Source organism: Hyposmocoma kahamanoa, unplaced genomic scaffold (assembly GCF_003589595.1).
Source record: "Hyposmocoma kahamanoa isolate Upper Pololo Valley unplaced genomic scaffold, ASM358959v1 159, whole genome shotgun sequence".
NCBI classification, from domain to species: domain Eukaryota; kingdom Metazoa; phylum Arthropoda; class Insecta; order Lepidoptera; family Cosmopterigidae; genus Hyposmocoma; species Hyposmocoma kahamanoa.
Genome location: NW_020653571.1, coordinates 211,032 through 225,413, shown reverse-complemented (window position 1 = coordinate 225,413; position 14,382 = coordinate 211,032). Strand labels below are relative to the sequence as shown.

The following is a 14,382-nucleotide window of genomic DNA, read 5'->3' as shown; positions in this document are numbered from 1 at the left end:
GTTTTCACAAAAAAAAGACTTAATGGTGGTAGGACAGTTTATCTGTATTTTCTATGGTTTCGGATTTCAACATACTGTCCCATTTAACAAAAACACTGTATACCTCTAAACATCATGCCTCTCTCCTACTATCTTTTCCGCTCCATCCGCTCTGATGCGAGTCTGTCTACAGCCGATCCGAGCCGATCTACATACACGTACGTTTTTAAACCGATTTTAAAAAAGGAGTGGGTCTCAATTCTTTTTTTATTACTCTTTTTAAATACTCCAAAATTTGTAAACCGATTTCTATGATTCTTTTTTGTTGGAAAGGGGGTACCTCAATAACTTTTTTTCCCCCCGGATTTCTGAGCCGCTAGTGACATCTAGGGAGAGATTTTAGAACCCTCTCCACCGCAGACAGCATTAATAATCATAATAAAAACTTGTGGAGTTGTTTCACAAAAAAAATTGTATAATACATTTTAAGGTTTTTTTAATAGAAGAATCTCTATTTGGTTGAAATACATAAGCTAAGATCAATTTTACCCTTTACTTTCTATATATTTCTTTCCAGTGTCGGGACGAACAAGTCGTGCGCCTGATGGCAAGTAACACGCCTGTTCATAACAGTTGCAGTGCCACTCAGAGCTTTAAATCGCAAAGATCTGAGAGGCACTGCCACTGCGCCCGTCACCCTGAGACATAAGTTGATAAGTCTCGTGTGTATGTAATTTCACCAGCACCCTTACCCTCAAAACCGGTAATTTAATATTTATTCTATTTCTAGAAATAGCGTTTCAAAGTCAGTGTTTCTTAATCTGATTGAAGTTTTAATAAGAAGCAATATTTTTAATTGAAAGAGATAGCGAATCGCACCTAGGGTGGTGATGGTGCCCGGAAGACTCTGTAGAAACGGAGGAAGCTCGTCGTAGGGGTGGAGGACCATCTAATTCGTTGCCATCCAGCATCTTCACTAGACTGTGCCTGTTAAATTAGACAAAAATAATAATTATAGTCTGCTTGAACATGGAATAAAATTACATTTTTGAAGAGTTGCCGGTTTTCATAAAATTTTAAATAGTTACGTAGTTGTTGTCGACAATTTTGTCGATAGATTTCGATTATAATTGTATTCTTCATTCATATTTAGACAATTGACCTACTAGTATCGAAATCAATTCATAATACTTTAAAATATGTCTCTTATTTGCATTTTTAATAGACATACTTCTAAATGCAGTGTATGATATGTATGAACTTAGAAAGATTGACAATTCAAATGAACGTGTGCCCAGCAGTTGGACGAATAATGGGCCGATGATAATTCAAATGAAACAAATTAGACTATTTATTGTATAAGCGTGATAGCGTAACGAATTGAAATTAGAACTTGTATCGATTACTGTCATATTTTAAGTACGTGAACGATTCAACTTATTATTAGAATTGAAAGGGTTTTAAAAATTACGACTAAATTAATATCTGCCTGATATAATTTCTGTATTGCAATGTATCAATACTAACATTTAAAAGTATCTAAATCCCTTTTTAAAAGAAATTTCAACCAATCAAGCATCGGCCTACCAAAAGCGTTAACCAATTTTATCACAGTCTGTTAACCCGCCAAAAACGGTGGAGCGAAGCTTGATGATATGGTTGCAGAACAAAATTTATTCAGTCTGTGTTTGGATTTTCTAGCCAGAGGTATACAGAGTACTGTGAATCACCCTGGTGACGTATATAAAGATTATTAATATATACAGGTTGGGTGGTGGAAGACCTAGAAGGTCGAGGTGGAAAGAAACTAAGAGTGTTAGGACGTGGTAGAGTGAGCAATGCAAGTGTAGTGTGAAGGTGAAGATAGGAGAAGCTGGAGACACGGAGTTGGAGGCCTCTGCCCTCGACTCTTGATGACTGAGGACAGACGTGCAGAACCGAAGAGCAGCGAGGTTATAAACTGGGTAGCGGCTGTAGAGCGGAACCAGAGGGCAGCGAGGAATGTTGACGAGATGGCAGTGGTAGTGCAGCAGTGGATTATATCACTTAGTACTCGGAGGTGGAGTTCTACTTCATCTTCAGCGTCGGCTTCAGTTACTCCTACCGCTCCAAACTCGCTTGGTGAAGGTGAGCGTAAAGCGTAAACGTGACCAGGTTTAGCGTGAGGTAATCGAGAAACTGGTCATCAATCAGGCGCGTGAGCGCGGCAGGAGTAAGGCCAAGTGTAGGGCTTCGAAAAGGAGAGACTTCGTATATTTACTAGATCTAGTGAAGACCAGATGCCTCCAAGGTCGAGCGAGAGAGAATCGAAATTCGAATAGCCAATTTTGAATTTGAAATGAGGAGCCAAAATGTGAGCACCCAGAAGCTTCCGCTTCTACTGCTAAGATTGCATATCAAAGGAAGAGTAATTTATAGGATAATCTATGGAAGAATAGACTATAGAGGAGTAACAGGTCTGTCAATCAATGTCAACATATAAAATTATTAAATACGAAATAAATATGTTTATAAAGTGAAATTGATGAAATAGTACGTAATTAGCATTGGAAAAACTAATAGCAAAATTCGGAGATACTATCAGTACGATAGAATATGCCAAGATCTGGAGATCAGACATGAAAAGTGAGTAAACTTTCAAGGTGCGAGAAATAGCTACTAATAGCAAATTTAAGTGATTTAGACACTAATATTATAGTAAATATTAGTTGGAACTCTGTCAGCAATCAGGAAAAGTAAGGGCGTTTCCTGAAAAACGTATAATGAGAGAGACGAAGATGATAGGGGTCCGTAGTTTCACACTACAAGGTATGTATAGTCTTTTTTTATTATGTAATTTAGAGACGAACTATTATTATATACTATTTGCTGAAAAGGTAATAAATAATTGAAAGTGAATTGTATTAAGCTGTTTCCTTTCGTGCCTTAGATGCTATACTTCGTTTCAACCCATTTTGAACAAAATGTAAACAAACAAGTCACTGACCCGATCATCGACGGTTTAGTGACAGCCAATTGTAATGACAGCTACAAATCGATTAATTAATTGAATGAACCAATTTGTTCAATTGAGTCATACTAGCGGTTTTCCTTACATAACATACCCATATATAACATACATAATATTAGCATATTTAAATTCAAATCCGAACCCGAATTCGAATTTGACCGGATCGAAGGAATTTTTTCTGAGTGTTCGATCTTTGTATTAATAATTATAACAAACTAGTGGAGTAATTTCACAAAAAATAATTGAATATCAATTCAATAAAAATTTAATTAATACAGTGAATAGCGACATCTCTCGCCAGGACTGGTAGCTGTAAAGGTACTAACTGGGTGATAAATCTGTAATAGATTTCTCATAGATGGCGCTACGACTAAAAAGTCGTTGAAAGACCAAGTACAAAGACACGACGCAAGCACATAGAAAAATTCGTGAGGTCCGTTGGTTCGTTCCGTGGCTTAGTTGGTATAGCGTCTGGCACGGTATGCAAGAAGACGTCGGTTCGAATACGACCGGATCGAAGGAATTTTTTCTGAGTGTTCGATCTTTGTAGTAATAATTATATTTAAATTCTCCAAAATCTTAATTTTAATTCCTCTTTCAAATAGTTACACTTAGATACTCGTTCGATTGCGATTGAAATATTCGATTTACTAATCAATTACAAGAATTTTAATTGAATGAACTGAATGTTTTTTTTTCGTACAACACTATGCAACCATAGACAAGTCATAGATGCATAGATGAAAAGTAACCTCACTTTCGGACCACCATTTTTCAAATACGATTTAACAATGCTATTCAAATGAATATTTTTGGGAAAAGTGATGATAATATATCAAGTCGAAATCTTCAAAAGATACGTGAAAGTGTTACTCATGCGATTTATTGCGTGATTGCTTTAGAAATTTAACCAAACGATTTTTTGTTCAAAATGGGTTGGAACAGACTTTACCTTAATTACCTAAGTCTTTAGTCGAGAATTTGATTACAAGCGTAACCAACATTCGGTAGCCGATAGAATATTTATCGACTGCAATCACTAGCTGCTTGTAAGCGGGCAACACTTGCGCAATGAACGAATGAATTTGAAGAAAAATGAATTTTATTCCATCTTCGAAAAATACAGACTATAGTTGTTTGTTTGTGTTTATAGTCTGTTAGTTTATAAGGCTTCAATAATTAATGTCATTGCAGATAACTATTGGCCTAAGCATGGCCTAAGTTACATAAGATAAATATTGTTCTCCATGAGATATATTTATGTTGGCTGTAACGAATCAATTTCCTTCTTAAAATTTACAATGCAGTTCAATTTCAGCCTTGCTTAAATGCTGAGTTTTTTCATAAATAATTTCTTTTACAGATAGCAAATGAATCAATGTAAAAAGTCCCTAGCGCCATCTAGGGAGGGCGCAACGTACTTCGAGCTGGCAGAGCAAATGTCTCTATGTGACTATACTGTACCAAATAAGATTCAAAGGTGATTTTTGTTTATCTCGTTTCATCATAAGAGCCAAAAACAATAATTAAAGGTCGACAAATCGATTTGCTTTTCAGAATTAAAATAATTTCTGTCTTGTACGAAAAATAAAAAGTGATTAGGGCCACCTACAGAGGGCCCCTACATACTCCAAACTAGCAAAGTAAATGCTTAATACCTCCTGCTGAGGGTGACGAGCGACTGCCGGTGCTTGGAGTGACGCGACTTGCCCGTGCGCACATTGATCGCCGCGAAGTGGTTTTGGATCGCGATGCCCACTTCCGGGCACATGTCTTCTTCCACCTGCGACAATATATCACAGTTCGATTACGGGGAACGCTTACAAAGCTATGTAGTATATATACGTAAACACTATAGCTCTTTCACTCATCGGGGTAGGTAGAGACTATGGACCTCCAGGCGCTACACGCCTGACATACCCGTTTTAATTATAGTAGAGCTCCTTGTGAAAGAGTTCGTCGAGGGCACTACTGCCATCTTACCTATTTCTGCTACCAAGCAGTAATGTTAGCATTACTGCGTTCCGGTTTTTGAAGGGTAAAGGTGTTGGTGAAATTACAGGCACATGGAACTTGTCACATATGTCTCATGGTGACTGGTACAGTGGCAGTGCCCTTCAGATTTTTGCGATTTAGAACTCTGAGTGGCACTGCAACTGTTATGGACAGGCGTCTAGTTTACCATCAGGCGCATGACTCGTTCGTCCCGTCACTTGATATCATAAAAATCCTTTTTACTTCCTAATCTAACCTATTCATTTGTCCCGGGTTAGGTTCCCGGGCCGGGAGAAATATTTGTATGGTCTACATTTATTTCTCTCATTAGTTTGGGTGTAAATTGAAATTGTCTATGTGTGTGGCCATGGTACCCGCGATACTGGGTTTCCTTAGTGTGGGACTATGAGTGCATGTGTGTGCGTTAAAAATGTGCACACATCTGCAAAGGAATTTAATGAAGTTCCCAATGTGCATTGGATCCGAATGGGAACTATTGCCCAAGCACTCTTGATTGTATGAACTATATTATAGGCTAACTATATATTTATTTCCATTTATTTTATTTACTTTAGATTTACCATTAGTAACACAGTTATTTGTATTTGCTATATTTTAGTTTTCAAGCCTCAGTTCTGGCATCATGAGTATATTGCGTTTCTCAACTAAAATGTATGGAGTTCATCAAGGCACAGTTATGGTGCCAATAAGTAATTATTGAATGCTGATTATGGCGTTCCCCAAGGTATAGTTCCAGAACCATTATTTTACTATATGTACGTTTTATACTTACCAACACTCTACACTTCGGCAGCATAGTAAACCCATCGTTTCCTGCGTGTAAATACTGTTTGATCGCCAGCCGGTACCTCTGCTCCCTTTGCAAGTATTCATCTCCAATCTTCACTACTTGTTCCGCTACTCTTTCACCAGGGGGTTTAGATGGATCGAACGCGAAGGCTATTCCTGCTACCTGTAATTTTTTATTACTTCAGTCTCTATTTGCATAGAGAAAAGGTTGGCTTTCAAATACAAAATTGTGCAGTCTCGACCATGTTTTGCTGGCTAAGTTGTTTCAGAGTGATAAAAATAAGTCACTTTAAGAATATATACAAACTAAAATGGCTTTGGTTGATTCCTCATTGACACTGAACAGTGAAAGCGTCGAGTCAACACTTTGGAAAAAAATAATATAGTAAAATTGAGGATTGCTACTGATTACTACTTGGTGTGAAACACAATTCCTAAAAATTTTCACGATAGAAAATAAAACACAAACTTACATATAAGTACCAATTATTTTAATTTTAATTTATTAGACGAACACAACAGTCGACATCCAAAATAGATTAACACATTAATAGTCGACATCCAAAATAGATTAACACATTAATTTGTTTAAAACTACTTTGATTTAAACTTTCACGATTTTTACACATTATTTGATTTCTAATTCGGGATTTAATCACGTACATATTTTATTTTATTTACATCGACGTTTCGGACATATTGCAACGTCCATGGTTTCGAAGGGACTGAAGAGGCGGGTGTCAGCATCTTCTAGCCGTGCGAGTTTTTCTAACTACTCGCACTTGATCTTCATTATTTATTTGTGCACTAGGGTTCTTACTAGACCGACACACAACACTCACGACATCCGGCGACTTGTCGGGCGATACTTGATGTCGTTTACACTTACTTGCTGATAACTGGATCCTATGACGATGAAAGCTTAAAACCATCTTCTCGGTTGAAATTACGGTGTTTTTTAATTTCAATAGCTTCACGTACGATTCTACTATAGTGATGACGTTCTGTAGAAAGGATCTTGGGATTATGAAGCTCAATCCAGTGGTTTGGTCCTGATTCCAGCAAATGCCCAGCTAATGCAGACTTATTGAGCAGCGGTTCTTAACAGCCGCGATGTGTTCTTTAACTCTTTCCGCTATGGTGCGTTTTGTCTGCCCAATATAGGAACTCCCACAACTGCAATTAATCCTATAAACGCCCGGAGATTGAAAGGGGATTACATCCTTAGGTGATCTGACATGCCCTTACCTTTGACCGTAGATGATGGCGTAAACACAGTTTTTATAGAGTACTTTTTTAGTACTGTACCGATTTTGTCCGTTATTCCTTTCACGTAAGGCATGAACGCTGGTTGCCTTAAAACGTCAGGACGTTTCTCTTTAGCTTTCCGCCGATCTGAGGCGGACTTTTTAAATACGTGACACTTAGAACAATATATCAACTAAACTAAATAGAACACGTATGGTATACGATACACATTTTTTGAAATAGCTTTAATTTCGTTTGTAAAAAATAATTACTGAAATAAAGCCGGTGTCCCTGTCGCTCGACGGAAGCAAAATGAATCGTATTAGTGCGGGAAACATATGAATTCGAGCTGAAGTAGTATTGACCCTTAAGTAAGAAATCTAAATAAATCGCGCGCATTTAAATCAAACGATAGAAAAACCAATCCAAAGCGCAGTGTTGCCACAATGCAAAAAAAGCGCTGTCGAAAGCAACATACTCAATGTTGCTAACATATTATTCATGTACCACGTGACCGACCACATGGCAATCCCTCCATTATGTTCAAATAATATATCGACCCCTCCTACGTAAAGTATTGTATGTCGAAATTGCCAAGTTTACAGTGGAGCGTTATAAAGTTCTGAATTCACTCGTTATTCACATAGAGTGATCATCTAATAGACCATCTAGCTGATATCTAGAATTTTCTAATACTCTGTGTGAGTAAAGAGCTTTGCCGAATAAAACTGAGAAATGCTAAAGTCACGTGTTATACTCATTTCACTAAAATAAGAACTTTAAAACGCTCCCCTGTAAGCTTGGCAATTTCGACATACAATACTTTACGTAGCTTGAAATATCAGTAAAAATTGTTTCAATAATAAATCAAATGCATACTCGTGGTCTAATGGCTGGTTTACACGAGTTCAGTACAAAGTGGTAAGTAAAGGTACAGTTGATGCACTAAGATACCTGACCCTCAATTTTTTTGGTTCTGAAAACCTTCTTACGTATTCAACACAAAAATTGTAAAGGATTTCCAGCTTTGGTTGAAATTGGCATTTATGTAATGTAGTTAAGTTATAAATTAAATTAAGAGGTAAAATTAGTAAAAGTTTTAATTCTTTAGTATGTACAATTGCATTTTGTACTACATTAATAAAAAAAGATCCTTTTAAAAAAGCAGCCTGCGAGCATTAGGATATCCGAGAGCTTGGGTGGGGTTCGTGGGGAGTTTCATTAATCATACGATCAACACCACGCCACCCGTACGCTGCTCCTATGAAAGAATCTTACGCCTGTTCCAAAATTTAGCTTTTCATTTCCACCGGTTACAGTAATTAAAGGTTAAATTGACTTAAAAAGTTTCATAAAACTTCATTAATGCTGCGAATTAAGTTTGTTAAACACCTTTCTTTACACTCATCTACTCAGAACTGTTAGGGGGTCAGGTATGTCTTAGGGTATCGACTGTACATATCGTAACACATTTCGCACACGATAACAAAGTATCTTAAAAATTACTTTATATTATATTTTATCTCAAAAATTGCGTAATATATGTATGTCATTCGTTTACAATTTAATTTCAAAGTGACAGTCTTTGTCCTGTCACTTATCTATATATAGATCGAGTTCTTAGGTTAAGTTTTATTGAATGTCAGAATGTTTCACCATGATATTCAATTATTTTTTGTGAAATTACTCCACTAGTTTGTTACAATTACTAAACAGAATCTAAATAGAACACTTAGCAGAAATTTATTTCGATCCGGGTGGATTCGAATCAACCGTGTCAAACGATATGCCAACTAAGCCAGCCAACCAACCAACGGATCTCACGAAATTTTCCACGTGTTTGTTGCAGATCTTTGTTTTTGGTTTTTAACAACTTTCTCTGTGAGAAAACTATGAAAGTTTTTCTTCTTTCGGGAGGTACCTTTACAGCTACCAGACACTGATTAGAGATGTCACTTTAATAATTGTAATTAAGTTTTATTGAATGTCAGGATATTTCACCACCATGATATTCAATTCTTATGAATTTTCAGGTTTTTGGGCTCTTAGATTACCGCAAATTGACCAGTTTATTAACGTGAGTTGTTGCCAGTCAGACAACCGCAAATTGACCAGTTTATTCACATGAGCTGTTTACTTGCTCAATGTCCTCTACAACAGGCACGTAAGAAACTAAAGACTTAAAACAGACTGGACGTCTGGCACGGTATGCTAGAAGACGTCGGTTCGAATCCGGCCGGATTGAAGGAATTTTTTCGAGTGTTCAATCTTTGTATTAATAATTATAACAAACTAGTGGAGAAATTTCACTAAAAAAATTGAATATCAATTCAATAAAAATTTAAAACACAGTGAACAGCGACATCTCTCGCCAAGTCTGGTAGCTGTAAGGGTATCTAACTAGGTGATAAAACTTTCATAGATTTCTCATAGATAAAAATTCGTTGATAAACCAAATACAAAGACGTAACAACAAAAACAGAAAAATTTGTGAGGTCCGCTGGTTCGTTCCGTGGCTTAGTTGGTATAGCGTCTGCCACGGTATGCTAGAATACGTCGGTTCGATCTGGCCGGATCGAAGGAATTTTTTCTGAGTGTTCTATCTTTGTATTAATAAGTATAACACTAAAGACTTACTTGTGGAAACCGTCCCTCCAAACTCGGATATTTGCTAACAGCATTCTCTAAAACTTGTAGCACAGTGGAGCCAGTCACCTCGACCACAACTAGAGGATCTCTCATGGGAATTATTGTCGATAAGTCGCGGAGAGTAAAATCACCGGCGGGGTGTATCTACAAAAGTAAATATCTGTTTACTAAATGTTAAAAGGCCATATTATTATTACAGATGAGTTATAGAAAAAAGTTGGAAATAAACAGGAGGTAGCTGCGCAATGGGGGGAGTGACAGTTTACGTAACAGTTATGTCGTGCTGCACACGAGATAATTTCAACAAGATTTTTCTGACGATATTCCATAACAAGGTTAAGGTTGCCTGGTAGAAATTGCTACTTAGCAGTAGGACCGTTTGTGTGGTCATTATAATTTTTCTTTAGAATTCATTCATTCAAGTTAATTGAAAAAAGTGCCAAATCGTCGTCTTACTTTTTCAGGGTCGTATTCCAGAACTCTACTCAATACGCAAGTCAGGACTTGAGTATTGCAGTGAGCACTGAAAATCATACTCAAGTCCTTGCCATTAGGGTCGTATTTCCAGTGCTTGAAATCATACTCAAGTCTCCTCAAATCCTGATTTGAGCATTGAGTAGAGTTCTAGAATACGACCCTTAAACTCGTATCTTAAACCACAAAGTAACTCAAATGCAATATTGCATTGTATATACAAATTTTACAGGCTGATTTCACATTACATTCCCTTCATATTCACACACTGACTTTTACCTATTCTTAAAGTAATGGATACAAATTAACAACGTTGATAAGTAATTTAAAATATATAGAAAGTTTTGCCATCTCCTGAATCTTTATAAGATATGTGTTTGAGAAAGTAAGGCATCGAAATTGCTTGTCTATTCATTTCTATTATCAATAATAATAACGCACACACTCATAGCCCCGCACTAGAGAAAACCCCTGTATCGCGGGTGCCATGTACACACACATAGGCAACCACAAATTACAACCAAACTCACGAGAGAAATTTGAAACAAAAAGTAAACAAGTCATTGACCCGACCGCGTATATAGTTTCCCGTGTACAGTACGTCTCTCAAGTTGAGACGAGTTCGGTACGCTTTTCTAAGGGTCTAAACAACAGAAATACCGTACACAGTATCTCCCCTCGAAGTGACGAATTGATACGCCTTTCCAGCTACCACATGAGTTTAAGCGATTAAAAAACCGTGTTTGGTAAGTCTATTAGGGGACGAATTCGATACGGGTTTCCGTAAGAACACTTGTAAAAAACGTCTCTGATTCATCACGTCGAGTAATTCCAGAATCAAAAACTCAAAGGTCATACATAGTTCAAACGAGATTGTCTCTTATTGTTTTAAGTAGACAGTGCAAAACGCAAATAATAAACATGGAAACTACCTCTCTCCATCTCACCTACACTACCAATAAACACCTACAAAACAGAAAACTCAAAGCTCTAATTAGTTGCGTGGTGATATTATTTTAACATTTAATTATTAAAACAACACAAAAACTCGAGTCACAATATCTACTGTTTTGACCAATTGTTTGTGTATGTTTTGTAAGTTGTGCTAAATAATATCAATAACAACTATTTCGCGCGAGTGCAGTGTCACCACAGTTCATTTCCTTCTTGCATATATTTTTACGTAATTCAGGGCATAACTTCTAATTAATATCGCTTGTGTTTGAGTTAAGATTATTTAAAATGGATGAAGAACGATTTACAGGTCTAGTTAGGAAACTTGTGACTGATTTTCAATTATTGAAGTATGAAGGAACGAATGACGAGAATTTCAAAGTGTCTACTATACACTTACCTACCATCACTTACTTAATTTCTATAGTATATTTTGTAATAGATTTAATGGATGACATTTAATTTTTGTCTTCGAAAAATTGTTCCAGACTGTAATAGCACTTGTTTGTTTCCTAATAAATTTATCTCGTATTTGATAAAAACTGTTTAAATATATAAATATTGATAATGATTAAATGTAATTGTATTCCTTTTAACTTTAATAAATACATAAATGCTATATTATAGCAGATATTTTGTTTGAGTAACATCAGAATAGTTACAGATAGTATTAGATGAATCAGAGACGCTTTCTTACGAGCGTTTCTTACGAAAAGCCGTACCTAATTCATCCCCTAGTGGACGTACTAAATATGGGTTTTTAATGGCTTAATCTTATACGGTAGATGGAAAGGCGTATCTAATTAGATACGTCGTTTTGAGAGGACATTTGGGTACGGTATTTCTGTTGTTTAGACCCTTAGAAAAGCGTACCTACCTCGTCTCTCCTTGGGGATGTACTGTATACGGTAAGCCATTATACGCGACCCGACTATAGACGGTGTGGTGATGGCCAATTTTACTGCCAATTACAAATCGATTAATTAATTGAATGGATCGATTTGTGTAATTGAGTCATATAAGCGGTTTTCGTTACATAACATATAAAAGCATATTTCAAAATTTCGATTTTTCGACTTACTAATCGATTACAAAAAATGCAGGACTGTATTTCGCTTATAAATATAATCTATATCAACATTACAACCACATCTTCTACAGGCTGTACTCAATTAGCTTTTGTGATGCTATGATAATGAATTACAAGTATTGATTGATTGGTCTCTTTAATGCACGTCGTCAAAAACACTGGGTCACAAAATACACGGGATGACGCCATCCTTCTTTCAAATTAAAGTACACGATATTTTGTGTATAATATTTAATCGTTTGATGTTGATAAGTCTCACCTGATCTGACCGGAAAGTGCCCGAGTTCAATATAACCAAGTCCGCCCCTGTAGCAGCGAGCAGAACATCACAAACCCAATTGCCGAGGTTGCATTCTTCACGTCGTATGTAGGAGAATCGGCCCTCAAGAGGTACGCAGAATTTGCCTAACACTTCGTCCATCTTGCCCTCTATCATTGCTACAAAACAAATATTTTGTATTAAAAAAAATGTCTAAAAATCTTAACATACAGTGTGTAGGATTATTTGATTTTAAAAATGCGAATTAAGGCGAGGTATTTTAAAGGGAGCCTAGATTTTAGGAGGTGAAGCGCCGATGGTGACTGATGGGGCAGGGGGTCCCGCTGGGCGCCGACTCAACCGGCGAGAGGGAAACCCGGGGGGGTTTTAGTGGGGTAGGCCCTCCAGCCTGGAGGGAGAGTCCCCACATAACCCCTGAGTCTCCCTGGGCTCAGGGGGATCCATAAAGATTTCCCCCCGACAAAAAAAAAAAAAAAAGGGGGTCCCGCTGGGCAATTTTCTAGTTTTGGGATACCTGATAATTTAATTGATATTTAAAGAGAAATATCTTCAAATAAAAATTATGTGCAAAGTTAGAAATTTTATTCTTAAATAATTCGTTTTATACTTCTATTTTAGCCTGTTTTTGGGATTTTGTACGATCGAGTAAAGTACATCCTATCGTGTAACAAGTTAGCACGTCTTTAGACGATCAATATCCTTAGATGAATCGTATATTTTTTTATTTTAATTAATAAATCGATCCCTCCTACGTAAAGTATTGTATGTCGAAATTGCCAAGCTTACAGGGGAGCGTTTTAAAGTTCTTATTTCAGTGAAATGAGCATAACACGTGACTTTAGCATTTCTCAGTTTTATTCGGCAAAGCTCTTTACTCACACAGAGTATTAGAAAATTCTAGATATCAGTTAGATGGTCTATGATGATCTATTAGATGATCACTCTCTGTGAATAACGAGTGAATTCTGAACTTTATAACGCTCCACTGTAAACTTGGCAATTTCGACATACGATACTTTACGTAGGAGGGGTCGAAATGACGCTGTTCAGCACACGCGATAAACTGACGATATGAAAGATCTAGATTAGAGAGAATCTAGATTCCACACGAGTACGATTAAAAGTGTATTCCATAGCATTTAAGTTTATTTGAAAAGACCAGTCCCTGGAGTTTGTTGCTCGTTCTTCTCAGTGAAGTCAGCATAGTGAATGAGCAATAGCTTAAAAAATGACGATTGAATAAATGGTTATTTGACTTTGATATTGCGTAACATTTTCATTTCTAAATCTTTTCGACCTTCCGTCATATACATATATAATAATATAAATTACTTGTCTAATTACTCGTATTATGCTGAAACTGTAAACGACTGTAATGTAATTTTGTAATTTAATTTTCTCTCGATGATTGTCCAATATAACATGTGACAAATAAACATGTTCAGAAATCTAACCTGAATATTTCTCCACCTTAGCCTTCAAGATCTGGTCTTCAGGGAAAGCGCTGTTGACGTGAACATCGGCGATGTCCACCCGCGTATTGTCGGCGGTGAAGCTTATGCTGATTTTCGAGAATTGACGAAAGTCTGTGCCACTTTTGACTATATATTTGTTGTTCACCTGCGGAAAATAGGACATTATGGAGTATCTGTGGTTATCGTAAGTATAATTTTTGCACAAAAGATGGGTCCAAACGACCAAACGACTATTATTTTTCCAACCAGACCTAATAAATAATATACTAATATACGTTTATTTTCTCCACAAACATAACTGTTGTTTGTAATATAGGATGCCAGGTCTCTCACCTCAGATAACAAGACTCTAAAATAAATGTGTGTGTGTGTGTGTGTGTGTGTGTGTGTGTGTGTGTGTGTGTGTGTGTGTGTGTGT

The 14,382-nt window shown here is 36.7% G+C and overlaps 1 protein-coding gene across 2 annotated transcripts in view; it reads right to left on the bottom strand.

The window, feature by feature from the left end:
* LOC113240608 (snake venom 5'-nucleotidase-like) overlaps positions 1-14,382 on the bottom strand; it is a 48,830-nt gene that overhangs the window by 4,401 nt on the left and 30,047 nt on the right. For both annotated transcript variants that reach the window (XM_026477946.1, XM_026477945.1), the window contains exons 8-13: positions 13,944-14,109; positions 12,469-12,647; positions 9,680-9,835; positions 5,778-5,957; positions 4,648-4,772; positions 859-966 (exon numbers count right to left, since the gene is read on the bottom strand). In XM_026477946.1, coding sequence (XP_026333731.1) covers positions 859-966; positions 4,648-4,772; positions 5,778-5,957; positions 9,680-9,835; positions 12,469-12,647; positions 13,944-14,109 — 914 coding nt within the window. The remainder of the gene's footprint in view (positions 1-858; positions 967-4,647; positions 4,773-5,777; positions 5,958-9,679; positions 9,836-12,468; positions 12,648-13,943; positions 14,110-14,382) is intronic.